Here is a 27440-nt window from a genome sequence, read left to right as displayed (position 1 = left end):
GTCTTCTAAGAACTTCACAGATATTAGTTCATTAAATGTAACAATCTGCCCTGCCTGGTGTGGCTCAGTGGATTGAGCTCTGGCCTGTGAGCCAAAGGATCACTGGTTTGATTCCCAGTCAAGGCATATGCCCAGGTTGTGGGCCTGGTTCCCAGTACGGGATGCTCAAGAGGCAACCACACATTGATGTTTCTCTCCCTTTCTTTCTCCCTCCTTTCCCCTTTCTAAAAATAAATAAATAAAACCTTTAAAAAATACAACAATCCCATTAGACAGATACCATTATCATTTTTTTTATAGCTAAAGCAAATTGAGACACAAAGGTTAGTCACTTACCCAAAGCTGCCCAGCTAGTTGGTGATAATGCTAGAATTTGAACCCAGGAAATATGGCTCTAGGGTCTCTGTTCTTAATCACTAAAAAGAGGAAGCTTTGAAATAGTCAACTATTTGGACAGACAACATATAAAACCTACACAGATAACTGGGTGGTGGGGGTAGAGGACTTGAGTTGGAGGGTGGAGGTTGAGAGACAGGGCTCAAGGATTTCTCAAGTAGGCCCTTTCCCATATGGAAGCCTCAATCTCTGGCAGCAGTTTCTTTCTGAGAGGATGGCAGGCATAGAGTAGCCTCTGAAATACCAGCAATCATCTCTGTGTATATATCTGGCTGGAGAGGGATTAGAGGTAACACTTAACTAAAGGTGAAAAGAATAAGGGAGCTATGTGTTTACATAAACTGGGTCTTCATATTTTCTTTGCCTATTGTTCCTGAAGCAGACACAACGATTGTTTCTTCTCTGGTGAGTTTACTTAGAACACAAAGCTCAGGCTTTGCCTGGAATTTTAGGTCCCCAGGGCCAGAGCAGAACTTTTGAGGTCATTTAATGTAGACTCTGTCCTTCTCTCCACCCTTACCATACGTACACACATTTTTACACACAGAAGAGAATAGATATCCATTAGAAGTAACAAGGGAAGTACCAGGTGCCCAGAGAGGCATTGGTGGCCCCCTATTAAAAGTGATTAACCAAAGGAGGCAGGAGTCACTATGGAAATACAATATTAAATATTGAGTGATTCTTTCATTGGATGTGATTGATGTTTCCCCAACACCCTGGGTTGAGTAAATGTTTAGATGATATGTCTGACTTCTTGGTCCTTTGTTTTTAATTTAAATTCATTAGCTCCAAGTCTTGGAAAGACACGTCTCAAATATCCACCTCAGTAAAAGATCAGGATTATTCACAAGCAGCCAAGAGTTTGAAGGCAGCTGGCCTAAGTTGGGATACTTGTCATAATGGAAAACTCATGGCTTCTGAACCACATGTAAAATGACCGTGTTCTATCAGTCTGTATTACGGGCACCCCTGTTTTAAAGCCTTATCCAGGAACAACCAGAGGCTTAGTAACTAGAAGTCTACTTATCACCCCCTACACAAAACATCCCCATGTTTTTTACGAAAAGGTTGACATTTTACCCAACCCTACCTGAGCAGAGTCGGGGACTTTTCTGCGTTCTCCATATCGAAGATGTACTCTTGTCCCAGGTGTCATAGGACTACTTTACTTTTCCTTAATGGAAACTCTACCCTTAAATTTCAGACTTCACTATTTCTCTTTCAGCTTTATCAATGAAAAAAGCCATGGGAAGGGACCCGAGAGACCAAACTTCTCATTTCAAGATGTGGAGAGGAAGCCCAAGGAGAAGAGGGCATCATCCTAGTATCGACTTGGTGATGAGAGTTGCTCCTGGTTCTCATCCCAGGGTTCTTCTGCTTTACACTCCTCAACTTTTAGGCGGCATTGAAGGTGACTTTGGGTAACCAGGAAGCCCAGGGAGGTGCAGTGGCCGCCCCATGCATTTCCCTCCCCTCTCCTCACCGCTCTCCTGGACCCCTTGTCTGAACCTGCACCAGGAAGGAAAGATCATATGCTCTTACTCATTTCCATGTACTCTGGAGTCAGTCCTGTGTATGGTTCCAAGCTGTAGTCTCGGTCCCACTGCTCTACATGCTTTGAATGGGCAGAGTCCGTTTCACCAGGTTCTGTCTCATCTTTCAGCTTCCGAAATAGTTTTTTTAGCTTCCTGGAAAAGAAATGGACCAGTCACCAAAAGCCTCTGGAGGACAGAGTTAGTTCTGTAGACAGAAAGGAGAAACAAACTAAGTGTTTACACTGAAGTCATCTCTGATCCAAGGACAGATAGAGGGCTACTAAGGGGACTACTTTTCTCTTAAAGATAACCTAAGAGGCTCCTTTAGCAGGAGAATGAAAGGCTTCCCACAAAGGATCAGGAAAGAAACTGAATTCTTGTTGCATTTTAATAAGCAATAAGAGAGTTGGCCCTTCCTGCCAAATACTGAGACAATCCTATTATCTAACAGGTGATCTATCCCCTCTCTTCATGGTGAAGAGAAGGTATCCAGAAAATAGTAGAAACATGCTCTCCTCCAAACTCAAACATTTTCAGGTCTTAAAAACATAAACCGGGTCATCTTTCCATTAAAGCCAAACTAACACTATCTACCACTATGTGTCAAAATTAATCCTCCCCCACAAATTTACATGTCAAAGCTCTAACCCCCATGTGACTATATTTAGAGATAGGGCTTTCAGGAGGTAATCAAGATTAAATGAGGTCAAAAAAGTAGGACCCTAATCCAATAGGATTGGTAGTCTTATGAAGCAAGGAAGAGACAGTGATTTCTCTGTCTCTGCCGTGTGAGCACACAGTGAGGAGGGGGTTATCTGCAAGCCAGGAAGAAGGCCCTCACTGGAAACTGAACTTTGCCAGTTCTCCAGAACTCTGAGAAAACAGATTTCTCTTGTTTGAGCCACACAGTCTGTGGTATTTGTTATACAGCCCTGGTAGACTACGTCAATCACATGCAGTACTTTTTTTGGTCTAGAATGATAACAAGACAATAATGACCCAGCCTCTCAGGGTTGGTATGAAGATTAAATGAAACAACGTTTATACAATTTTTAGCACCATATCTGGACATGGTAAGCATTCACTAGATGGTAGCTATTATTATTTTAATATTAAATGTTAAAATATACCTGAGGGTATATAGTCTTTGCATACTTCCCATTGATACACAATATATAGAGAATGAAATTAGGTGAAGGAGCAGGCTGCCAACTCCTCTAACTATTCTGTGAGAAAGTTTCTAGGAGATAGTTGTGAGGACAACTGACATCAGAACAGACAGAATCAAAGACTTGAAAAATTTAAAGGGATTTTTAAGTTCATGCTCCATTTAGATGCAGGAAACTACCCCTGCCTTCCACATTCTTCACACAAAATCATCCAACCCCTGTGTAGCTATTTCCAGACTGGTACTCCTGTTGACATCAAGCATCTTATTCTGTTGTTAGAAAGTGCTTCTGACAGTTAATGAAAATCTCATCATTCAAAATTATGTTCTAATCAATGTCTCTCTAATATCATTTGCCATCAAGAAGATACACTATACATAATCCTGACTTCCAGCCAAGTTGGAGGCATAGGTAGGTACACCTTGCCTCCTCGCACAACCAAAAGAAGCACAACACAAATTTAAAACAAAAAATAACCAGAACTGCTAGAAAATCAAACTATATGGAAGTCCAACAACCAAGGAGTTAAACAAGAAACATTCATCCAGACCAGTAGGAGGGGCAGAGATGGGCAGCTGAGGTGGAGAGGACTCACAGCAAGGCGGCAGCTGGTGGACCAGATGAGGCAGTGGATGGAGGAATGGGCAGTTCCACATTTGCATGTGGATAAGATAAGCCAGGAGGAACAACTGGGGAGCAAGACAGATCACACAACCCAGGATTCCATTGCGGGGAAATAAAGCCTTGAAACCTCTGACTGAAAAAACCTGTGGGGGTTGAGGCAGCAGGAGAAACTCCCAGCCTCACAGGAGAGTTCGTTGAAGAGATCCACAGGGTCCTAGAACATACACAAACCCACCCACCTGGGAATCAACACCAGAAGGGCCCAAAATGCTTGTGGGTAGTGGGGGAAGTGACTAAAAGCCAGTGAGAGCTAAGCAAGTGGAATTTCATACAATGCCACAATTCAGCAACATACGTTGCCCCGCCCTGGTGAACACCTAAGGCTCCACCCTTCGCTACATAACAGGCATGCCAAGACATAAAAATATGGCCCAAATGAAAGAACAGATCGAAGCTCCAGAAAAAAATACAACTAAGTGACAAAGAGATAGCTAACCTATCAGATGCACAGAAATGGTTAAGTATGGTCTCAAAATAGAGGAGAAAGTGAAGGCTATGAAAAGGGAAATGAAGGAAAATGTGCAGGGAACCAACAGTGAAGGGAAGGGAATTGGGACTCAAGTCAAAGGTTTGGAGCAGAAGGAAGAAGTAAGCATTCAACCAGAATAGAATGAAGAAACAAGAATTCAAAAAAATGAGGAGAGGCTTAGGAACCTCTGGGACAACTTTAAATGTTCCAACATCTGAATTATAGGGGTGCCAGAAGAAGAATAGGAAGAGCAAGAAATTGAAAACTTACTTGAAAAAATAATGGAGAACTTTCCTGATCTGGCAAAGGAAATAGACTCCCAGGAAGTCCAGGAAACTCAGAGAGTCCCAAAAAAGTGGGACCCAGGGAAGCACACACCAAGACACACATAACTACATTATCCAAGATGAAAGATAAGGAGAGAATCTTAAAAGCAGCAAGAGAAAAGGAGACAATTACCTAAAAAGGAATTCCCATAAGACTATCAGTTGATTTCTCAAAAGAAACCTTGCAGGCAAGAAGGGGCTAGAAAGAAGTACTCAAAGTCAAGGAAGGCAAGGACCTATATCCAAGATGACTATCCAGCAAAGCTATCATTTAGAATGGAACGGCAGATAAAGTGCTTCCCAGATAAGGTCAAGTTAAAGGAGTTCATCATCAGCAAGCCATTATCATATGAAATGTTAAAGGGACTTATCTAAGAAAAAGAAGATAAAAATATGAACAGTAAAATGACAACAAACTCACTACTGTGAACAAATGAACCTAAAAGAGAAGAAAAACAATGAAAACAAAAACTAAGCAAACAACTAGAACAGGAACAGAATCAGAGAAATGGACATCACATGGAGGGACTTCAGTGGGGAGGGGGAAGGGAGGAATAGGGGCGAAAAGGTACAGGGAAGAGGAAGCATAATTGGTAGGCATAAAATAGATGGGGAGAGATCAAAAATGGTATAGGAAACAGAGAATTCAAAGAACTTATATATACAACCCATGGTCATGAACTAAGGGGGTGGGGATGCTGGAGGGTTGGGGGTGCACGGCGGAGAGGGGATGAAGGGGAAAACATTGGGAAAACTGTAAAAGCAAAATCAATAAAATATACTTAAAAAACACAGGAATAATTTTATGGCAATTTACAAAAAGAGAGGACTTGGACAGGATGCAGCAAAATAAAGATAGTCTGGCGGGGGAGTAAATTTGTAAGCTGTTTTGGAAAGTAATAAAAGACGTGACTAATGTAAAAACATTCATTCTCTTTGTTGTAATTTTGTCTAGGGAATCTGTCTTCAGGAAAGCCCTTAATGCACAAAAAATAATAATTTACAAATACCCATTATATTTTCACAAGCAAATTACTGCACATTCTTTACATTGGATCTTATAATTTAGTACAAATGTTTTTGGCCTCAACCTTATCTTCAGCTCAATGCTATGTTAAATTTGGCAATGCATATGGAACTCCTTTTTGACTTACAGAATGATTTTATTATTACTTACAGTGGTAGTTAATATTTTAGGAAGGTTAGAGTTTCCATTTTAGGGGAGTTAATGTTTAATTATTATTTTGATAGCATCTAGTAAGAGGAAATAGTATTCATGTGATTAAACAAATTAGAATGTACTCAAGAATTCTTTTTAATGGTTAAACTTTTCCATAATGATTGAAAAATCATTATGAAAAAAATTTAAAGGGTTAAATTTTGGCCCATTGTTCACTTACAATATATACTGACGAGTTTAGTTATGAAGTGAAATAGTCTTAAGTATTATGCATGGCGTACCTGCATACGAAAACGGGGTGCATGCACTTTACTGTGTATGGGAGCTATACTAGAAGACTTATGAAAGCATGTGAAATTGCACCTACAACTGTGTTATTAGTGACTGTGCTACGTTTGTTTTACTAGATGAATGAATGTATTTGGTCAAAGTTACTTTGGTTTAAATATCTCTTTTTAAATGTGTTTGTAATTTGTACTATCAATGCGGGTATTCTGGGACTGCAGGAGTTATTTAAAGTGAGAGTTTATTTTATAGAATCATTTCATGTGATATGCCAATTTTTATAAGTAATATTTAGATAATTCTAATAACTGTATATTTGACAAACTATTAAAATGTTTTACATTGGAAAAACAAAACAAAACAAAACAAAACCAGTTTCCTAGCTCACCAGCTATAGTTTCTTGGGCAGTTATTAAAACTCCATAAGCTTCTTTAGTTTCTTATCAATGAGAAAATGTCCACTAGCCCATGGGGCTAGTCTGTGTAACACACTTCACTTAGGGCTTGGTACATGCTAAGAGCTCACTAAATATATATATCACTGTCCCTATTATCATCACCGTTAAAGGAGGATTTAAAGAATGAGTTGAGATTCATAAAAGCAACAGTAAAATAAAATATTTTATGATAAATTAGCAAATGATAATTTTGTGATAATAAGAAATTGAGAAAAACCCAGATGGAGCCTAACGATTCTGAAGCCAAATAGTGTGGACCAGCTGAGACACTATCTGAGAGGGTAAAGGAAAAAAAAGTTAAAGCAAGAGAAAAAGAGAAGGAAAGAAGGATAGAATGGAGGGAGGGAGAGGAAGTGGAAGGGAGGTCTAGAACCAGAACTCAAATTGAGACTTTTTCTCCAGGTACCAGTCATCAGAAAACTTGGCTAAATCTTTAGTAAAAAATAATTAAGGGTTTTAATTAAACATGGAACACTGAACACATGCATATATCCCTATCTACTTCTGAAATGCTACAAAAATGACAGTGAATTTTAAAATGTATAAAACCACGAGGCTAAAGAAAATAGTCATGAATACAGTAGTGTATAAGAACTGTAATGCATATCGTGGAAGATGAACAGTGGATGAAGGAGTTCAGCAAAACTGCTGTGGTTGAATGTCAGGTGCCCAAAGTGAAAGAGAGCAAAGAAACGCAAGCCAATCATGCTGCAGAATCTCAGGAAGGCTCAGAAGATGCAGGCACCAGGTGTCACCAAAGGCAGGGGGCAGTGACTGGTCAGCGCCCTGTGTAAGGAATAATAGGCCCCGATGTGTCTGTCCACCCATATTTCTCAAGTGACGACCACTTCCTAACGTGAGCAGGAGCAAAAAGTTTATTTGGAGGAGAAAATGAACCAGGAAAACTCTAGACCTGAAATACACCCAGTAAAATGATAGAAGTTAATCAATAAGCTCTCAGGAAAAAATAGTATAAAAGACAAATAAACGGAAAGTAGAAAAGATAAAAAAATTAATCAAATCTATGAACTCCAACATCTAGTCAGAAAGAGAAGACCAAGAAAATGGTGGGGAAGAAAATACAAAACAAATATGAAAAAATGTCCCAGAGGTAAAGGACACGCATTTTCTGATTGGAAGGACCTACTCAGTGTAATGGTTAAATAAAAAAGGGACCTCCACCAAAGCACTTCACCATGAAGCTTTAGATCTCTAAGAATGATGAAAATGATTCTAAAAGCTTCCTAGTCCAGAGGGACAAACATAGATTCTCTAAAAATTATTTGGAATCAAAACAATATTAGAATTCTCAGCCTCAACACTCGACACTAGAAACTTCTAGCGAAATGTATTAACACTGAGGAGGCAAATGAGTTTAGCGCAGGATTCTATACCCAGCCAGAATATACATCAAGTGCAAAGGCAGAGTAAAGATATTTTCACACATGCAAGTTTTCCTAAAAGATATCCTTCTACGCATCCATTCTCATGATATTCCAGGAGGATGAAGCAACCAAGGATATAAAGCAAGAAAGAAAACAACAGGTAATCCAGCAAACAAGGACTCCATCAGAAAATGGGGGCATTAGATTAAACTCAGGTCGATAGCTTTGTAGAAGTTTAGTGAACAAACAGTTCTAGTTCAAACAGGAGAATGGAGCGTTCCTAGAATATGCTCTCCAGGAAAAAATAAATGCAGCCATCTGGTGTGTTTAATGAGGTAGTCTAGCTGGAAAGGTAACACTTACACCAGTGTTACTAATAATGTATAATGAGTATTCTGAAGGAATGAGTTTAGGTAATTATGAGAACATAACAAACAAACCTAACCTGGCCTAAAGCAGAGGAAGTCTTAGGCCCTAAATGGGCCAAAGAGAAACACATCAACCTCTGAGCTATGTATTCCTTTTGTTGACACCTGACAAGGTTCAGATTTGTTCCTTAGACTCTGGATTCATGGCCAGATTCCACTGTATTTGAGAACACAGACTTCCTCTGCCTGTGATGGCTTTAAAGAGAGACTGTTTTATGTCTTGAAATGTAATATTTATCACAGTTACCCAAAAAGAGCAGAAAGTTTATAAAGTCTTACTGGCTGTGTCCAGGGCTATATTCCAGCTATTTTGGGATGTGATCTTGTGCTTTGAGTGGAAATAGGGATGGGGGATGTTTTGCTGGTGGAAGTATTGCTCTGTCTGCTCTGTCCATCTCAGACTGCACCCAGGAGAGGGCAAAAAAAGCAGCATTTACTACGCACACACACACACACACACCCCTTTCTGGATGATACGAGGCCCATTTCCAATTCTGCTTCAAGGAATACTGGACCTAGCTTGAGAAAAAATTATAGCAAGGAGTTGGGATGTCGTGTGGCATGTTTTAGAGGCATCATGCAGTTTGGCTCCAGAGTGTATTCTGCACAAACGCATGTGGAAGAGGAAAAGGTGGGGTACGTATGAGGGGACTGGGGATGACAAAGGTCCCCAACAGTGGACTCGGGTAATAAATAGCATGAGGTCAGACCATGGGCAAAGTCACCTCAGAAGTCACTGCATTATTCTGAGGCCCATAGTGTTTAACCACCTGGCTCCTCCCCGGTGAGCACCTGCCACAGCTCTGTCGGGCCCCGGGAGCCTGGGTGGTGGGTGTGAGCCTGGGGGAGGCCACACAACCCACTTTTATCTGTGGTCATGTCCTCATGAGCCCCAGAGCTGCCTTTAAAGCTCCTGGTGCCCCTGGTTTTACTGCCTCCTTGGGAGGCACTTTGCTTTTCTGTCTCCAGGGTCTCCGAACCAGGCCTAGCAAAGGTGACATGTGCTGCTGCCTGATGGAAGGTGCTGCACTGAGTTTGGCTTCCACAGTGGCCCCGTCTGGGACACCTGCCACACTTAGAGAGCTGGAGAAGCTTATCCAAGGTCCCAAAGGGAGGCTGTGCAGGATTTGGGCACACCTGTTACCTGTGCCAGCCTCATGGAGACCTATGGGATTAAGAAGTGATAATATTGCTCTAAACAATGATTCCAGCAAAGGAAACATTCCACTAGCTGTGCATGTGACACCTTTGGAATGTCTCTACACTTGGCCTTGTATCTCATTAAAGCATCCGGGAAAGTTATTTCCTTTTCTGCTCTCATTCAGTCCTACTGATTGCAGTCAAAGAGAAAACCCCAGTCTGCTGCTGGTATGTCATTAACACCTCCCACACTTGTGTATCTTTCTTTACAATAGAGAATGCAGCTCTTAGGCCAATGTCATTGGTTAATAATGCTCGGTTTTCATTGTATTTCCTTCTACTGTTATTTGTTATTTGTGATAACTCATAGTGTTCATTTTTGACTTTCAGAAATGTTATGGAATTAAATAAAAAATGAATTGGTTTAGAGGGAATTGATATGCAAATTCCCTCTACTCATTTAGATATGAGAAAAAAATTTAAAAGCTGGTTCATGAGTGACTGAAGATTGGAAAACAATGTTCTAATTCAAGAAGCCTGCTGGACTGTAGGGCTCTCAAAGCCTTTACATCGTAGTTGTGGTACTTTTTGCAACACACACACACACACACACACAGAATCTAAAAAAAATGCTGTACCCTCAAGGGGAGAGATAAATTATAGTGGACTGTTGGACCTACAAAGGTCAAATTAGATAGTCTTTTCCATTTCAAATTCTTCTTTAGAAGAATGTTAAAAAGTCGCTCTCAGAAGTAGATGATGAATACTATAGACCAGTGATTTCCAATCTTTTTCATTCCATGGCACACATAAACTAATTACTAAAATTTGGCCGCCCACCAAAATATATATATATTTTTTGCCAATCTGACAAAAAAAATAGGTATACTTTTGATTCATTCACACTGGGCAGGTTTCGTTGTGTTGGCTGTTGTCATATTTTTTATTTGACAGTCTCAGGGAAAAGATGTCAGTGCCCCTAAATAAATAGTCAGGTGTTTCATGTTTGAAAAATCCTTGTAGCAACTGGTTGAAAATCACTGCTATAGACAGTCGATCTTATATTTTTTACCCCAAATATTCTTATCTAGCACATCATCTTTCTAACTCCTTAGACTTGCTTCTTTGTATAAAAATCAGGTGTGGTCTCTAAGATTAATATTTATTTCCCTTGGGGAAAAACTTTGAGGCAGAATCCGAAGGTACAAGAGAGCTCCATTTCCAACCAAAAGCCCCTGGGCCCAGAACAGAAGAGGAAAATTGTGTTCCTGAGTTGCTCTTTTCAGTCCATTCCCTGGACTTGAAATACTTACAAAGCATCACGTGTAAACATGTAAGTCAATAAAAGTCAGCAACACCTTGGCCACCTGGAACCCCCGAGAATGGTTCTTCTTTTCTCAGATGTCCATACTTCTATTTTCTAGATGGCTGAGCATATAACCAAACTGTACTTCCATATAACCATGTTGGATGGAAATCATTCTGGAGTAACTTTCCCAACATCACACAGTGAGTGTATTGTAAGGTTGGAACCCAGATCTGGTGGACCACCCAATCTCTGCCCTGCAGTGATGTGTCACCTCCACCAAAGAGCTAAGGACCACTGGGTCTAATTTTTACAATTTACACTGCTCTTTCCTCACTGTCAGGTTCAACTGCCATTTCTCTTCAGACTATAAGAGACTCCTCTTTATTGTCTTGGTTATTCGAACTGTGTCAAACATGAGGATATCGCCAGGTGCTGAACACTGGATTGGATGGGTCTAATTTATGGAAAGTAGGTTCTGAGTAGAGAGTGGAAAATCCACAAATCGTAATCATAGTGATTTCATGTGACCGAGCTCAAAATACAACCTGTAGAATTATAAAGATCTTTGAAGACAAAGGACCCTAAGGCTTGGTGGAGAGGAACTTTTATTGTAAATTCCTTAAATTTAACTTCATAAATATGTTGTGTGTGTCCTTTAGAAGACTAGAAACTGGAATGAGGAAAAATACTTTGAAACAGACACTTGTGTTTGGAATCAGCAGTGACTGGTTTTATTGACCAGAGGAGAGGTTCACAGAATGTCCGAGCTGAAATGAGAGCACCTTGGAGATGGTTATAATGCCATCATTCTTGTCACAAGTTGAGGAGAGTGAGACTGAGAGTAGTGACTTGCCTATAGCTGTATGAGTTACTATGCAATTACCATCAATTATTACTGTGGCGTGTTAACCACACACCAGGCATAAACCAGAAAGTTTAGCCTCCAAGGCAAATAGCCGTGTGTTAGCTTCATCTGTTATGGAGCTGATGGAGTTGATGGGTGGGGAACATGCCAACACCCTGTCCCAACATATGCCTGAGTTCTTGGCCTCTCTTAGGCTTCTGGGTCCAGAGTGAAAGAGCTATATGGTACAGATGTCCAGAAATGAAAAAATGGGCATCCGATGCCCACAAGCTACAAACTATTCCATCCTGAGCTGAACAACAATGTACTTGGAAGGGCAGGTGTCTTCTGCAGACATTGAGGGACAATGTAGACTTTCCACTATAGCAGTGGTGGAGGGGCTGGTTTCATAGTGTCACAGGGGCTAGAGGTGGCGTTGGTAGCTCTTTTTTAAGTCTGTGTATTTTCTGGGTGTTTGTCCATAACAGCCGTGGTCTCTCTGAGAAGGTAAACTAGAGCACAGCAACCATGCGTTTCACCAGCTTTACCTGACGCCTGTCACTGAGTGACAAGGCCCAGCTTCGGAGGGTTCAGATTCTCAAGACTGATGATTTTCTGACTGATGAGTAGAGGCTCCCCTAAGCAGAGAGATGGAACAAGACACCCAGACCAATGCTTTCAACAAACCTCCTCCAAGAGAAGCATGTGCCCAAGGGCCACCTGAGGTTGTCCCAGTGTGGGGACAGAAAACCATCCTGAGCATTCAGCCTAATTAATGGTGGCCAATGCTGAGATCTGTTTTGAGGACTGGGATGGCAACATGTTAAGAGGGAATTGTTGAAGATTCTCATCCCTTGAAATAGAGCTCTCACTAAAGAAGGGTTTCTTTCCCGATAAATTACATTTTCTCCATTATAACTTTAGCTCTCTAAGTGTATTTCAGAGGAAGACCAATGGTCTGGAGACCTTTCAGACAGTTACAGCCCCCATGGAAGCAGGGCTCTCTGGTGTAGTTTTCCATAGAGAGAGCTGGCGGATCATACATCCTCTGATGGTTCCATTTGGCCCAAGCAACCCAGGACTCAGCAAACTTGCAACAGACTGCGAGATTCTGAGCTCTTGCCATGACCCTGACATGCCCCAGGACTTTGACCAGGGAGCTGCCATCTCCGTAAGACTTACTTTTCTCCATCGGTAGCACCACCTGGGTCAGGAGGTGATTTTGATAAGGCTGAGTCAACCTGTTGTTTGTTTAAACAAGATATCCACACCCAAGAGAAATTATTTCTTTAAACATAATAATTGCATGCCATCTTATTACATATGATGGTGGCAGCCTTTTTTCAAGAAACAGACACAGCTCGGAAAACCCCTCAGCTTGGGAAGCCTTCTTTGACTGCTTGCTCCCAGGCCCCCACCTTTACTTAGTATGAATTCTGAGTTTGCACCACACAGAGAGCATCATGTCACACACTATCTGTGTTGACCCCCCAAACTTAAAAGATAAGCTCTGAGAAGACAAGGGCTATTTCACATATGTATTTTTAAATTTTTTTAAGTCGATTGCATATAAATCTTGTGTGTAGGTTGAAAGAAAAAAAAAAAAACCAGACAGGCTGTTGTTATAGATTGAATGGTTATAACTCCTCCAAAATCCATAGGTTGAAGTCTTAACTCTCAATATGATGGTGGTAGGAGGTAGAGCCTGTGGCAGATAATTGGTTTAGATGAGGATGTTGGAGCCCCCACGATGGGATTAGTGCCCTTATAAGAAGAGGAGACACCAGAGCTCCCACTCTCTCCACATGCACCCCAAGAAGAGGTCACGTGAGCATACAGCGAGATGGCTGCCACCTGCAAGCCAGGATGTGGGCCCTCATCAAGAATCAGATCTGCTGGCACCTTGATCTTGGACTTCACAGATGCCAGAACCATGAGAAATACATGTGTGTTGTTTATGCCACCCAGTCTGTGTTATTTTGTTACAGCAGCCCAACCTGATGAAGACAGCTAGTTAACTTGCAGTGTTTGTGGGTGAGACTCTTTGGTATACAATTCTCATCTTTTACTATCTGAGTGATGTGAGCCAAGAACCAAAGGCAGTGCCATTCCCTGCAAGCCCTCCTGCATTTTAGACATTGTTATTCCTGGTTATGTAGCTCAGAGCCTGGCTCTCTGGCCCTTAAAGAATATTCCGTTAGCCACTTATTGTTCTTAAATTCCTTTTCTTCATGAACTAGCCAGGGTGTATCCCAATGTCCACAACTAAGGTGGTCAATAACATGAGCAAAAAGTTGGAAAGGAAGAGATCAAACAAGCTTCCTTATAGCAGCATTTCTCAGAACCACTAATACAATGTGCAGAGTCAACTGCTAATAGAAAGACAGTGTGTGGCAGTATCTTCAATTAACCCTGTGGGGCCCGACGATCGCATCCCAGAATGGTTAGTCTCACAAGGGGTTTGCAAAGAACTCCAGGCCTGAGTCAAATTGTCCATCCTGTTCTCCTAAACAGAATTGGCCCAGCCTGTAAGTACTACCCCAGTAATCTCTGGCTCTCTGATGCCGGGCTGCCTGAAAATATCCCCTGAAACAGATTCTTCTTTAACACCATAAGGCAATAGGACTGAAAGGCAGAGCAGGTTACGTTTTCTTTGACCCGAAGGTAGGTTTTCATTTGCTGCATACTCTTTTCTTTAGGTCTTTGTCTGTGAGTCAGTGCTTATTTTCATCACTACTTCAATGTAAAACCTAATTCTATAAAATTTGTATGAACCCACCCTGGAGGGGAGAGACAATCTGTGTGAAAGTCTATTCTGTGTTTCACCAGCTGAGTATCCATCCTTCTCCTCCTAAAATCATATATTCCACACTTCCTTAGAGATTTTCCTAAACAGTTACATTATGTTTCAAACTTTCATATTTACCTATCCACCCAATGGAAATCTCTTTTACTTGTTCACTGGGAGAACAGATAGCATAGAAAATATTAGACACGTTGAGGTCAAAGATACCTGATTCCTAGCTCTGCCACTTACTAGTTATGTATAGTTAATGAAGTGCTTAATCTTCATGAGCCTCAAACATCCCAAATCAGATTGGCACACCAGGCTTAAGGGAGGAGCCCTGCCTTATTGGCAAACAGACAAAGGACTAAATTGCCAAGCTATCTGAGAAAAGGAGAGGCCATGAAAATCCTGCTGAGCTAGGCCCTGGCAGCGAGCAGAGAGATGAGAAGCGTTCATTACATACGGGACTCCGATCTCAAAGATGTTGTTCTGGATCAACTGCTTCCCCAACATGATGATGCTGAGCTGAATGCAGAGCTCCATGAGGCAGCCCCCGGGAGCACACTGCAGAGGAAAAGACAAAGGAAGGAGAGGTTAGACCAAGTGAGCCCAGAGAAGTAAAGGCAGGCATTCCGGCCATGGTGCAAAGGGGAAAAGGATGGGGTTGGGGGTGAGGTGGGTGCCCCTACAAACCCCTAGCCAGGCAGGAAACACCAGTGGTTAACTACACTTACCTCTTCCATGCGGTAATTGTTGAACACATACACATAGCTTCCAGGTCTGCCCACAAACCTGAAATTGAGAAGTGTGGGAAGAATTAGAGGGAGAGAGAAAGGCGGGGCTGCTCGAGGGCATGCCTTCAGCAGAATAGCCGCTGGGAAGTCCTTGAAAGTGCTGGCCAAGGCAGGAGATAAATCACCCAGGGACAGTTTTTACCCTTTTATCAGCTAACAATGATCTATAGCACCTAGGGCTCACCTCCAAGGGGTAGGAGGTGAGGCTAGTGTGGGGCTGGGAAGGTCCCACAGAGGGAGTGTGTGTGTGTGTGTGTGTGTGTGTGTGTGTGTGTGGTGACTTCGGAGCCTAATCACAGCAAAGTTTGGATTATCTGTAAGTGTACTGTGTGTGCCTCTTCTTCTCTCAACTAGTTTTAAGAACTGAGTTCTGATTGCAACTCCTCAATGAGCGTTTCCGATTTCCCAGGAAATGGAGGGTGAAACGGACTAAAGTTGTAAGGGGAGATTCCTGGGAACAGAAAAGGAAAATCTAGACTTCTGACTGGAAAGCATTTAAAGGAATGGAAGAAGCCTGCCTCATTCCTCTTCAAAGTAACCTCATTTTTATTGGGGAATAAGAGGACTGGACAGGTGAGGGACACACAGAGGTAAAAGCCAATCATGGATCTAGACAGGTCATCAGAAGAATCCTACTTATTTGAAATGCCACTCCGGGGCCCACCTGTTAAAATCCTACTCATCTATTTAAGACTCAGCTTACACCTTTGCTTCTCTGTGACGTCCCCTTGTCTTGGTTCATGTTTATACCTCTGATTACAGCACTGTTTGCAAATTATGCTGTTCTGCTGCCAAAACTACTCTTTCAATATACCACAAGTTTATCGAAAGTCAGAAGCCTATTTATTTTCACTTAGAAGATCATATGTATGCCATTTGTTATTCATAGTAAATCTAGATGGAAAATACCCTTGAAGAATATACTCATTAATATGAACAGTTTCTCTGCTTCTATAACAGAGAAACAGTCAAGAACAGAGGTCCGGGGAAGGGGTTGTGGTTTGGGCTATAAACACATTTGTAAGGAATTATCAAGTGTGGATGATGACAGTTCTTGCTACCAATGTCTGATAAGCAATTAGCTCTAGGGAGGCGTTCCTGATACAGCTGATGCTTACTGGGAAATCTCCTTTAGGGAGCCAATTGATCTGACCACAAAAATATTCATCAAAAGTGATTTTACACCCAGACCTATTATATAATGAAGAATTTGACTGGCCTTTGTTGCTGGTTCCTGGAAGGAGCCTCTAAATCATTGGAATTTCCTGATAGGAATGTCTTTATTATTCTTGGTGGGCCCTTGGGACTATACCTCAGTTAATGCTAATGAGATCACTCAGGATGAAGGAGACCACGCCAGAAAGGCCAACCTTGGGATTCGAGGGTTGGGGCTTTGAGCCAGGTAATAGCGGCCTGACCTCAAGGGAGGACAAAGGGACTGGAGATTAAGTTCAATCACATGGTCAGTGACTCAATCAATCAAACCTACATACTGAAACCTCAGTAAAAACTCAGTAAGGCCCTGAAGCTTGGATGAGCTTCCAGATGGGGGTGCACATCAATGTGCCAGGAAGATGACATGTCCTGAGAACATCAGAATTGCATTGCAAAACCTAAGAGCCCCTAGCTAGACATGAAATCCTCTTCTGACATATCCTCAAAGCTGGGAGACACGAATTCTTCTAAGACTCACTCTTCAAGGCCCAGAGCCAAACCCCTGCAGAGTTTCCCTATTTGTCAGAATCTGCAGATGTTAACACAAACTGGTTTAGTGTAAATGCCACTGCTTCCTGAAGAGCCAGGTGAGGGTGGGATCGGGGAATGGGGCTGAGGATGTGAACTGACAATGGGGACAGGCTGACCCCACTGGAGGACCCAGACTTAGTGAGCAACTTCTCTTCCATATATGACACCAATACACTCACCTCCCCTTGAAAAAGGCCACATAGAAGATGGGAGAGTAGGCATTGACGAACTTTAGCAAGAAAGCTTTCAGTATCAGGCGTTCTTCAAAAGTCTGTTCTGTTTTTGGAACCTCTGAAAGAGAAGAGCAAAGCTGATAAGACTAAGATATCTCTCACCTCTCCTAGTATTGACCCTGTGACATGAGCCACTGTCTCTCCTTCCGAGTAGAAACCAAGAGATTCAGCTCTCTGGCATATTAGAACTGAGTTCATCTGGGAGGTCCCAAGTGGTTTGCCAGGTAATATCAGGCTAAAAAAGAGGCCCAGAGAACAGAAGATTATCACCCTTCTCCTTCCACTTCCCTCCTCTTACCCACTCAAGCAATGGGTTCACACTGTGCTCCTCCAAGAGGGGTCTGGGCAAGCAGAGCTTCCTCCTACCACCTTGACTCACCAAGGGAATTCAGCTTTTACCTCTATAATTAAAATTTTACTTGAACAAAAGTCCCTGATTTTTTTTTTAAAAAAAGGCTTATTAAACACTGACCTAGAGTAAAGAGGTAGCAAAGATTTATCTTGAGCAAATGGCATTGTTTCTCTTTTTCTCCACCTTCATTTTTAGCAAGAAAACCCTCAGCTGTATGTCCTCTGGATAGGCTGAGACATCTCGAGTTCACCCACTCAAATGATGAAGGGTCATCAGATAAAAGAAGTGAAACAAACAGCCTACGGCTCATGTCTCAAAATCGGGGGTCATATTGCCAGTGTGTTCTATCAGGTCCAAATAGAGGAAACAGCTGATGTTCCCAGAGGACCTGAGGCACACTGAGCAGAAACCTCCTCAGTGCCTTCAGAAGACTCGAGACCCATAGGATGCCCCAGTGGGCAACTGTTCAGGGTACGTAGTGCGGTCTCCACAGACCAGGACATATAGCTTGGCAAAGAAAAGAGATTACAGGGCCACACTTCAGGGGCAAAAGGAAAGTGCTAACCCTGTGTCATGCGCACTGATGCGTTACCCTGAAAGTGTGCTGAGCACAGGACCCGAGTGCAAGGGCCGTGTGGCCAAGGGAGTTCTGTGTCCAGATGAGACCACAGTATCGGCCCACCTGTCTTATCTGACCACCTGACTCACACATGGCTTCTGTAGGAATCATACAAAAAATTATAAAAGTGGACCCAAGACCCTGTTCTCCCTGCAGTGCCCTTCTGTGACCCATCTCATATACAAATCCTTACCATTTTAACATCCAGATCAAATGTCATACATAATCTCCTTCCCAAAGCCTTCCAGATGCCTTCAGCTGGCAGCAATCATCCTCCGCTTTCTTCTATAGCATTTCATATTTCTCTGTGTTAATTACCTACATGCACGCCCTGTGAAACATCACAGTAATAGTAGCTTTCATTGATTGTCTGTGTCTTAGTTTGGATTGCCCTCTAAGTCAAGGATTTGAGAGTAAGTAGTTTATTTGGGAGGTGCCCCAGGAAGCTCGGTGAGGGTGTAGGGTGTTGAGAAAGTGAAGGGAGGGAAGACAATATAGACATGTCCATGAACAGGTTAAGACAACTGGGACTCAGTTCCACTATGGACCTTCTATGAGACTGTGCGAAGCACAATGAAGAATCATTATACTGAAGGATGAGCAGGCAGGAGTGAGTCCCTCACTGGTTGAAGGTTACTGCTGGATTTGACTCCCTGGCACCTCCAGCTTCTCCTGTGCGTGGACTGAGCTTAGGCAGAACACAGATCTGCCTGTCCCCAAAGACAGTTTTTACTACCTTACACTTTGAAATCAGGAACCTTGATTGATTAATGTTTACATCACACATCCTCTTTCACCTCCCTACCCTTCACCCACAGCCTGACATGATGCACCTAAAAAATACTTATCACTGTTCAGTTCACATTCATTGAACACCAGCTGCGTGCCAGGCACCATGTCAGGATGAATGAAGACTTTATCACTTCCTTCAAAGAGCTGCATTTAGCAAGGTCTCTGTTGAAAGCCTTTTGCAAACTGCCAATTCCCTTCCATATTTACTCTGTGAGCAACAAGGTATCATCTCCCCTCTCATCATAGCAGGGGATCCTTGGGAAAAGAATGCTGCGTTTCCATGTCTACTTTTTCACACAGCACAGTGAACCCCTCACTTATTTGCAATCCTAGAATATTACCTTGCATATTAGAAGGTGACACCCAACAGCATCAGCAGTGGTCCAAGCATGAGCCTCTGCTAAGGAGACTGTCACAGGAAGACATAAGCCCCTGAAGACCCATGGCCCAAGAGGGGACTCAGGAATGGGAAATTTTGGAGATCCCATAGTGCTATCATGAGTTGACTTCTCCCTAAGGCTGAAAGGGCCTAGGGAAATGAGAGTTCTCACCTGTCTTAGTGCCCCTGAGCCCTGAGAAACATGGTGTCACTCCTGTAAACCCAGCAACACTGAAAACCAATGTCCTCTCCAAATTCGCCTTCATCCTGATGCCCATTTCAGTTCATTTATGTGAGAGCACAATCCTGGATGCCCCAGCAGGCCATGCCACACCAACAGAGCACCACGTCACCCTATCTCTGGCTCAGCTGTGAGGTAAGGGGAGAGATTATTTGCTTGTTTTGTATGGCTACAGAGATGGCTGCAGATTCTAGCATCAGACATATTTGAGTTCAAATGCAGAATGTACTTAGAGGAGTGAAGTTATATCAAAAGGAAATCCTGCTTCACAAGGTTGCCCTGAAGACACTATGGGAATGCTTGGCACAGGGTAGACCACACTAAACGACAAACCATCATCATCATCTGTGTCCAACAGCCCTGCTGTCAACAGCACAGTTGGGCCGTCTGTGGCCAGGGGTTAGTGCATTTGTCCAGCCCCTGGAGGATCCGCGCATCATTTCCAGGTTGACTTCCGATCACTTTCTACCAGCCAATGCTGAGCATGGAAATGGTGAACATGTAGCTTGGAAACTTGAATCAGCAAGGCCCCTGTTCCCACCACCCCTGAAGAACCACAGCTTCCTAAGCTTCCTAAGGTCCTCCAGGCAGGTTTGAAAATTGCATGGCCTGCCAGGGAATCTGAAGACACTGTCATAATTCTACAGGAGAGGAAGTTGGACAAGTCTACCTTGATAGCCCTCAGATGATAGACAGCTCTAGGGTTCTCTCCTTCCTGCCATGCCTGGACAGACACGAGCACAGCCCCATGAGATAAGAGTCCCAGCCAACCCTGCACTGACTCACCCAGTAAGCATTTGGATGAAGATTTGTACTCACCATTGACAGTTAACACTGCCACTTCTGTTAGTTCTTTAGTTTATATACATTAGCAAAGCCCCTCTGATCTTTAACCTCTCAGGCCTTTGACCCCCCTGCTACAAATCCTGCCCAAAAAGAAAGAGGTCAGCACCACTCTGTTGATTGATGCTTATCAAGTCCTCCTTGGGCTTAAGACTCATGTCCACATCTTCATCCTGATTCTTATTCTCCCTGACTAAAAGCTCAGGCCCAGGAGGAAATGCTTGCCATCAATTTCTAAGGTCACCGTTAATTTTAAGGTCTTGTAACTCTGAGCTCCTATGTGGCTGTTAATCCTATCACTTTCTCCAACCTGTCCCACCCCACCCCACCATGGACAGTTTGGATGACTTTCGTACAATGAGCATGGTCACAGCTGTTGCCAGATGTACTCTACTATGCACACTTGCTGAATGAATGGATGAATGACGGGAAAAACATTTGGAACAGTGAAAAATTTTTGTCATTTACTAAAAATTCCCAGTCACATTCTAGAGAGGGCTAATCCTAGGGAGGGACCTCTGTCTGGTGAGCAGGGCAATGCATATGAAGACACGAAAGAGGGGCAGTCAAAGAAAGTTACCTTTCCCTACATGAGATACCAGGTGGGGGTGTTGGAGTTAGATGTAGGACCCAGAAAAGCCTAGAGCCAGTGAAATGGGAGTGGGAAGGACAGAGAAGTAGACGAGGGGGTTGCCACTAAAGAAGAAATGTAAGTGACAGGTTGGGGGATGGGAGTTTTGGAGATGCCCAGTGGAAATTTTCATTAACTTCTACTGTGTGATTTGTCATATAATCCCTTCATTTGCCTCTCCATAGAATCTTCAGTAAAGATTCATTAACACTTGCTTTCCTTACCAGTACTTGAAGAATTCTGGGTTTGTTTTGGGGGGAGTGATGTGCCTATGGGCAGAGTCCTACTTCAAGATGGGCACCCACTGAGGCATGAACAGAGATGGCCCATCATGCCCTGTCATAGCTCAGTTAAAAAGGAGAGATTGGGAAGAGAGAGAAAAGAGAGACAGACAGAGGATAGAGACAGAGATAGAGGGTAAAGGAGGGGAATAAGGAGGAGTAGAAGGAGAAAGGGAAGGAAGGAAGGAAGGAAGGAAGGAAGGAAGGAAGGAAGGAAGGAAGGAAGGAAGGAAGGAAGGGAGGGAGGGAGGGAGGGAGGGAGGGAGGAAAACTTTTCAATAGAAATTTGACTCTGCCCAGTGTGCCCGCGGAAGCAAATACAATAGTAACTTAATTGCATCTCATCTCCAATCTTGTTTCTCACTTTTAAATATTTTGTGGATAAGAAAATTAAAACCAACATCACCCCCAAATAAGGAATCATGTCTGAGGAGCTGAAAACTTGGAAAACTTATAAATGTGGCTATAGGGGGATTAAGGAAGGGTCTGGAGAGGCACCTGTCTTTGATTTTCTTTTCTAATCTCCTTTGAAATCTTTGTACTTCGATCTCCCAATCCTACAGGAATTTCCTCCAAGGTCTCTGGAAAAAGAATCCGGTTCTTTCAAAGCTCTTTGCTCTAACTGGAAATGAACGACTCCCTTCCTCCATACTGATAAATCATGAGCCAAGTTATTATTTATTAGTTTTATTTTTAAAACAGCCTTTGCTTCTGCTTTTAGGGCCATGAGCCACCATAAATAATGGGCATTTCCAATAAACAATCCAAATCCACTTGATAGGCCACTAAATCAGCTGGGTGCTCCCACCTCAGAGAAGCTCTGTGGCCATGTCTTGTGCTTTTCTGGGAAAGGAGGCCCTCGGGGAACACCCCAAGGGAGGGAGAAAATTGGGGGTTAGGGGGGAAAGTCAAAGCCCTGGAGCTCCAGTTGGATTTGGGGATCTTTCAGTAGCCCATATAAGGAACCTCACCTGCCTATGACAGAGACTGCATGACTAAAGAAATGGAACAGGTTTTCGCAGAGTCCACTTGGGGTGGGATGATGTCTTCAGGGTAGGGAGGGTGATCTGCACGCAGGCTACTGAGTCGGATTCCCTCACAAGACCCAACCCTCAAAAGTGGTCTCAATCTGAGCCCCCTGAGAAAGTGGCCGAGCCTTGTGCTTCATAAGACTCTAAATACAGTGCCTTTAGATTGCAACTGCTACAAGGTTGTAAAGAGAGTCCGCGTGGAGAGAGTGTGAGCAGGCAGAGGGCAGCCCCTCTCCATCCTTCACATGCTCCTGATATCCCGTGGCCCCCAGAAAGCCACCCCAGGTTGCTGACAGACCACCTGAGGATTTCTCCTGCTTCTGGTCTGTAGAGACAGATTTCCGTCAGGGGCAGACTCTGTCTAGGACCAGAAAAGATAATCAGATAGAATTCCTGTGCAGAGCCACTACCTACCCCCCTTTCTTTTAAGTGTGAAACCTCTGGGGCACTGTGTCATGAAAAAATATGACTACAAATGACCCAGCTGTAAACTGCCTTGGAAAATAATTAGTATGAAAGCCCGAGTCAGTCCCATGGGGCCAACTATGAACTGAAAGTCTCCAGAGCACCATTCTAACCCCATGGAAGCAGAATGGCCAGCAAGGGGATGCCAGCTACAGAATCTGAGTTTTGGAAAAGCAGGTCCTCCTAACTGATGTCCCCAACAACCCCACCAGTAGATATATAATGATAGTAACAAGACAAAATGAGAAGATGTCCAAGTGTGTATTTTAAGTAGTCCAAGGCTTGGCGCTACTCTAGGCAGAAGGAGGGCCTGAACCTGTGTGGCTGAGTCAGAAAGCAGAGGCGTCTGCTCCTCACCCTGCCTCTCCCCCAGGGCAGATCAAGCTTTTGCAAACAGCAATGTTTTCCAACAGCCCAACCATCTGGCCTTCTCTCTCCAATTGTGGGTGTGTGAGGGGGGAGGGGTGTGTGTCTCAGCCTCCTGTGTGATGTTGTTGCTTTGTTTGTGCCATGGGGAGGGAATCACCCTAGGAGAAGCCAGCCAGCTGGGTAATTAGGCAGACAGTGCATTGCCTAAGGGAGCTGAAAGCCCCAGAACTGGAGATTAAGGATGGGTGTTCCTGAGATCCTCCTGTAGCCCAAGGGAGTTGTTTTTAGCACAAGGGATCCCTCCCTTAGAGTCAGAAAGATGGCTCTTGCTCCCAGATAAAGGGATATGAGACCTACTGTGCTGTCTAGCAGCCTAGCCCAAGGTGATGGTACCCCAGAAGCATCTCATTTTAAGGAAAAAGGATACTAAATAGGAAGAAAGCACTGGGAGAGGGAGAGGGGAAGGGATAGGGAGAGAGGGGAAGACAGGGAGAGGGAGGGAGGGAGCAGTGAGGGGGACAGAGAGAGAGAGGGCGGGGTGGGGAGGGAGAGTTCTGTTATGAACGATATAGGGTTTTCATCATGAAAACCCTATATCCAGTGCCCACTGCATGCCAGGTGCTGTGCAGGCACTTTACAGATTCCCCATTTGATTGTCACAAATGCCGATGAGATTTTCTCCCCATGGCAATTACAGGAGCAGGAAGAGTAATGTGCCCAGTTCATGACCCCAGACACTTGCAGGACACTAGCTGGTCACTCCACAGACACATACACTGGTCTGGAAACCAAGCCCCTAGTGAGCAGGGACTGAGTAAGTCCATCCCTCATGCCTTCCCAGGGAAAGGCAACCCAGAGGAAATGTTTTCACCTTTTCCATCATCGCCCTTTTTTATTCAACAAATACTGACCATTAAATGCCAGGCATAGGGCACCGGCGAAACAGTGCTGAGCCAAACCAATGAGCTCCTTGCCATGCGGAGCTTAGAGTCTAGAAGAGGGAGGTAGACAAAGAAGACCATTTCAGAGGGTAGTGAGCCTGAAGGGAACATGCAGGGAGATGAGAAGGACAGGAAAGATGACAGGAAGACTGCTTTAGTCAGCGTGGTCAGGTAAGGCCTCTGAGGAGGTGACCTCTCAGCATGGAGGAGCTGGGGAGGTCTCCGGAGAGTGGCAGCAGCAAGGGCAAAGGCCCTGTAGGAGAGACCTACAAGGACTACATAGGACTAAGTGCCTGGAGCATTCTGAGCGAGGAGAAAGTATTAGGCAGTAGGACTGGGAGGAAGGCAGAGCCTGGTTAATGGGGCTCTGCAGGCCACAGGAAGGACTTCACATACATCAGAAGCACAATGAGAAGTCACCTCAGGGTTTTCTGCGGGGGAGAGGTATAGTGATATTAAATTTTAACAAACTATAGAAATGATCCCTTAAAGTATTGTCTTTGATATTAAATTTTAAAAGGATCACCAAAAAATGAACTTCGTATGTGTGGTAGGAGATGAGGCGGTAGGGGACAGAAATGAAAGAAAGTAGAGAGACAATTAGAGGATATAGTTGTCCTGGTTAAGAGATGACCAATATCAGAATGAACTTGTACAAAGTGATCAGCTTTGGGATATGTTTGAAGGTGGAGTAGTCAATATTTAACAGAATGGATTCTAGGGGTGAAGAGAGAGAGACAGACAAACTGACAGACAGAGAGACAGAGATCCAGGATGATGCTTGGGTTTTGAAGGAATATTTGAGTGGTTGGTGGTGCTATTTTCTAAGATGGGAAGAATGATGAAAAGTAACAAGTTTGGAGGAAAAACTAAGAGGTCAAAGTTGGACATATTGAGTCCTTGGACTTCTGTGCTTTTATCCTTTCCCGAGTCATGCCCCAGGGGGTGGGGTGGGGGTGGGGGTGGAGCATTGTATGATTGAGAATCATTCCTCAAAGTGCCTGGCCAGCTCTGAGGAATCATAACCTCAGGCAAGCCACAGCCTCAGTGTAGAGGTTGGACTAGTGATTTCCGAAGTCCTTCCTGCTTCTGGTCTCCTGTGTGCTATAGTACAATCGACGAGGCTAGGACGGAATAGAGGAAGACCCTAGGATGGAAGCCAGAAGACCTTTCTGTCTCTGTGTCCCAAGGGTGACTTACTTTGCTGAGCCTCCCCATCCTAATCCCTAAAATGTCACCTTCCTTAAACATCTGCTGTGAAGACTGAGTGAAAGAAAGCATGGGGAGCACCAAGCACAGTGCAAGGTCTCAAACATTTGCTTTTATTATTAGCATAAGGCAAGGCATGCTATTAGACATTAATCTGTATACCATTTCCTATCTCTAGTGAGAGAGGTGCGAGCACGTTACCTAAAAAATTCTCAACGGAGCCCTCTTAGAAGGTCAGGGCTGAGCACTTCGACATCACCTGGGAGGGTGAGGGTCACTTCCCTCAAAGAGAAGGGAAATGCGGTATCATGAGATCTGTGTTTTGAAAGTTTAAGAAGATAAGCTCTATGCTCCTAGGGTGTTTCCAGGGAAAAAAGGGAGTCCTTGGTTCTGGGTCTGTGTGATGGGTGACTCCCGGAGATGGGGGAAGAGGTACTGATGTGCCCTGAAAGCAGGGACCCTCAACTGAGCTTACTCTGAAGGAGAGGATCATCCCTTCTTAAAGAGCCCAGGACCTGCCATATGGAGGAACCAACTCAGCAGTGGTCCAGCCTCTTCAGTCAGATGGGACAGAGCCCGCATCCAAGAGCAGTGCTGCATAGCAACGAGACTCAAAGGAGTGAAGGGCTGGTCATACTCCAGGCATGTCCCTGTTTAAGCGTGGGTGTTGGGCTGACCCCGTCTGTTTGTCCGGATCCCAACAGGAAACAGGATTCGCCTCAGATGGTTCAAAGAACATGATTCTAATGAAGATACTACTTATAAGTAATGAAGGAACAATATGAAATGGCATTAGTGGAGCCCAAGAAGGACCATCCTGCAGAAGTTGTTATGAAAGGATGCAGTTTTGCTAGAGATGAGGAAGAAATAGGGAAGGAATAACCCCAGTTCACTCTCCTTTGGCCCTCTAAGTCCTTCCATTGCTTTCTACTGGCTGAACGCCCCGAGTCAGAGTGCAGGAGCCAGATGACACAATCAGCTGGACCTCACGGGGCTCGGAACACGGTAGGGAAGGTGGAGAAGTGGCCTGGAGAGGAAACATGGCAAACAGAGAATGACCCCTGCTCTACCTTTTCATGATTTCAGTCTCTGAGTTCTTGGAAAACTCAAAGAAAAGAAGAGGAATATATTGGACTTCCTGCTAATAAGAGAGATGGGTGCATCAGTGATTAACTAGAAAAATGAAAGAGACGTGTTCATAGTTACAGCTCTAGTTTGGGAAGTAATTCTTGCAGGTTATACTAAGTAGCAGCATTACCAGTTATACATAAGTAGCAGTGTCACTAACAATAGTTTCACATAACTGGAATAAATTGTTCCACAAACGTGGGGTAAAACCACGATCCCAGTCATTTTTGTTAGTAGTAGCAGCCTCCCTCCATCCTCCCTCCTTCCCAGAGATCGTTTACAATGCTTCAAGCCAACATCACTGAGTAGAATCCACTCTCACTACATCCTTCCCTGGCCTCACAGAGCGGGCAGGCCGGAGGCTCCTTCTCCCCAGTTGCTGAGGCCACACAGGGAGTTAGGAGATGGTGGCAGAGCAGGAATCCAAGCCAGTGGACCTGACTCTCTAGCCAGATTTCAAATTACCAGCACTGTGGTCTTCCCCAACCCCCCATGAAGCCATAGGTCCCAGGCTGGCCCACACGCAAGCACACATGTCCACACCCCCCCAAACTATCCTTGCTCTGGAAGTACGTTCCCGTGGAGGCTCCATGAAGCTGACTCCCTTGGCCCAATGCTCTGAACCCCCAAAGCCACCATTTTACTCTGCACTGGAAAAACACACGTTGTCCACATGTGATGGCAAATTAGATCCATATATACCCCAAATTTTCTTCTTTAAAGAGTTTTTAATGTCCCAGCAGCCTTTGGTACCAAGTTTTCCCCTCCTTTGTCCTTTCTTTCCTCTTTTCCCTCCTTAGTAGCAATACATTGCCTTATGCTGAGGCTAACTTAGAACTGGGTGCAAACTTTTGACTCAGGACTTTCTGGTGGCGTTTTTACTTTAATAAAGCGTGTGGGACCCTATGAATCTACAGAGGGCTCCTCCTGCTTGGAGGCCTGGGAGGCAAATGACAGTGCACTCAGAGCTGGCTCCCACTGAGTCTC

The 27440-nt window shown here is 43.8% G+C and overlaps 1 protein-coding gene across 2 annotated transcripts in view; it reads right to left on the bottom strand.

Moving 5' to 3' along the window:
* Window positions 1-27440, bottom strand: part of ANO2 (anoctamin 2) — a 305404-nt gene that overhangs the window by 33731 nt on the left and 244233 nt on the right. For both annotated transcript variants that reach the window (XM_045187067.3, XM_045187068.3), the window contains 4 exons: window positions 17119-17230; window positions 15134-15191; window positions 14863-14963; window positions 1942-2087 (listed from right to left, as the gene is read on the bottom strand). In XM_045187067.3, coding sequence (XP_045043002.2) covers window positions 1942-2087; window positions 14863-14963; window positions 15134-15191; window positions 17119-17230 — 417 coding nt within the window. The remainder of the gene's footprint in view (window positions 1-1941; window positions 2088-14862; window positions 14964-15133; window positions 15192-17118; window positions 17231-27440) is intronic.

Source organism: Desmodus rotundus, chromosome 3 (assembly GCF_022682495.2).
Source record: "Desmodus rotundus isolate HL8 chromosome 3, HLdesRot8A.1, whole genome shotgun sequence".
NCBI lineage: Eukaryota > Metazoa > Chordata > Mammalia > Chiroptera > Phyllostomidae > Desmodus > Desmodus rotundus.
Note: the sequence above shows the minus strand (reverse complement) of the source record. Positions and strands in the feature narration are given on the sequence as shown.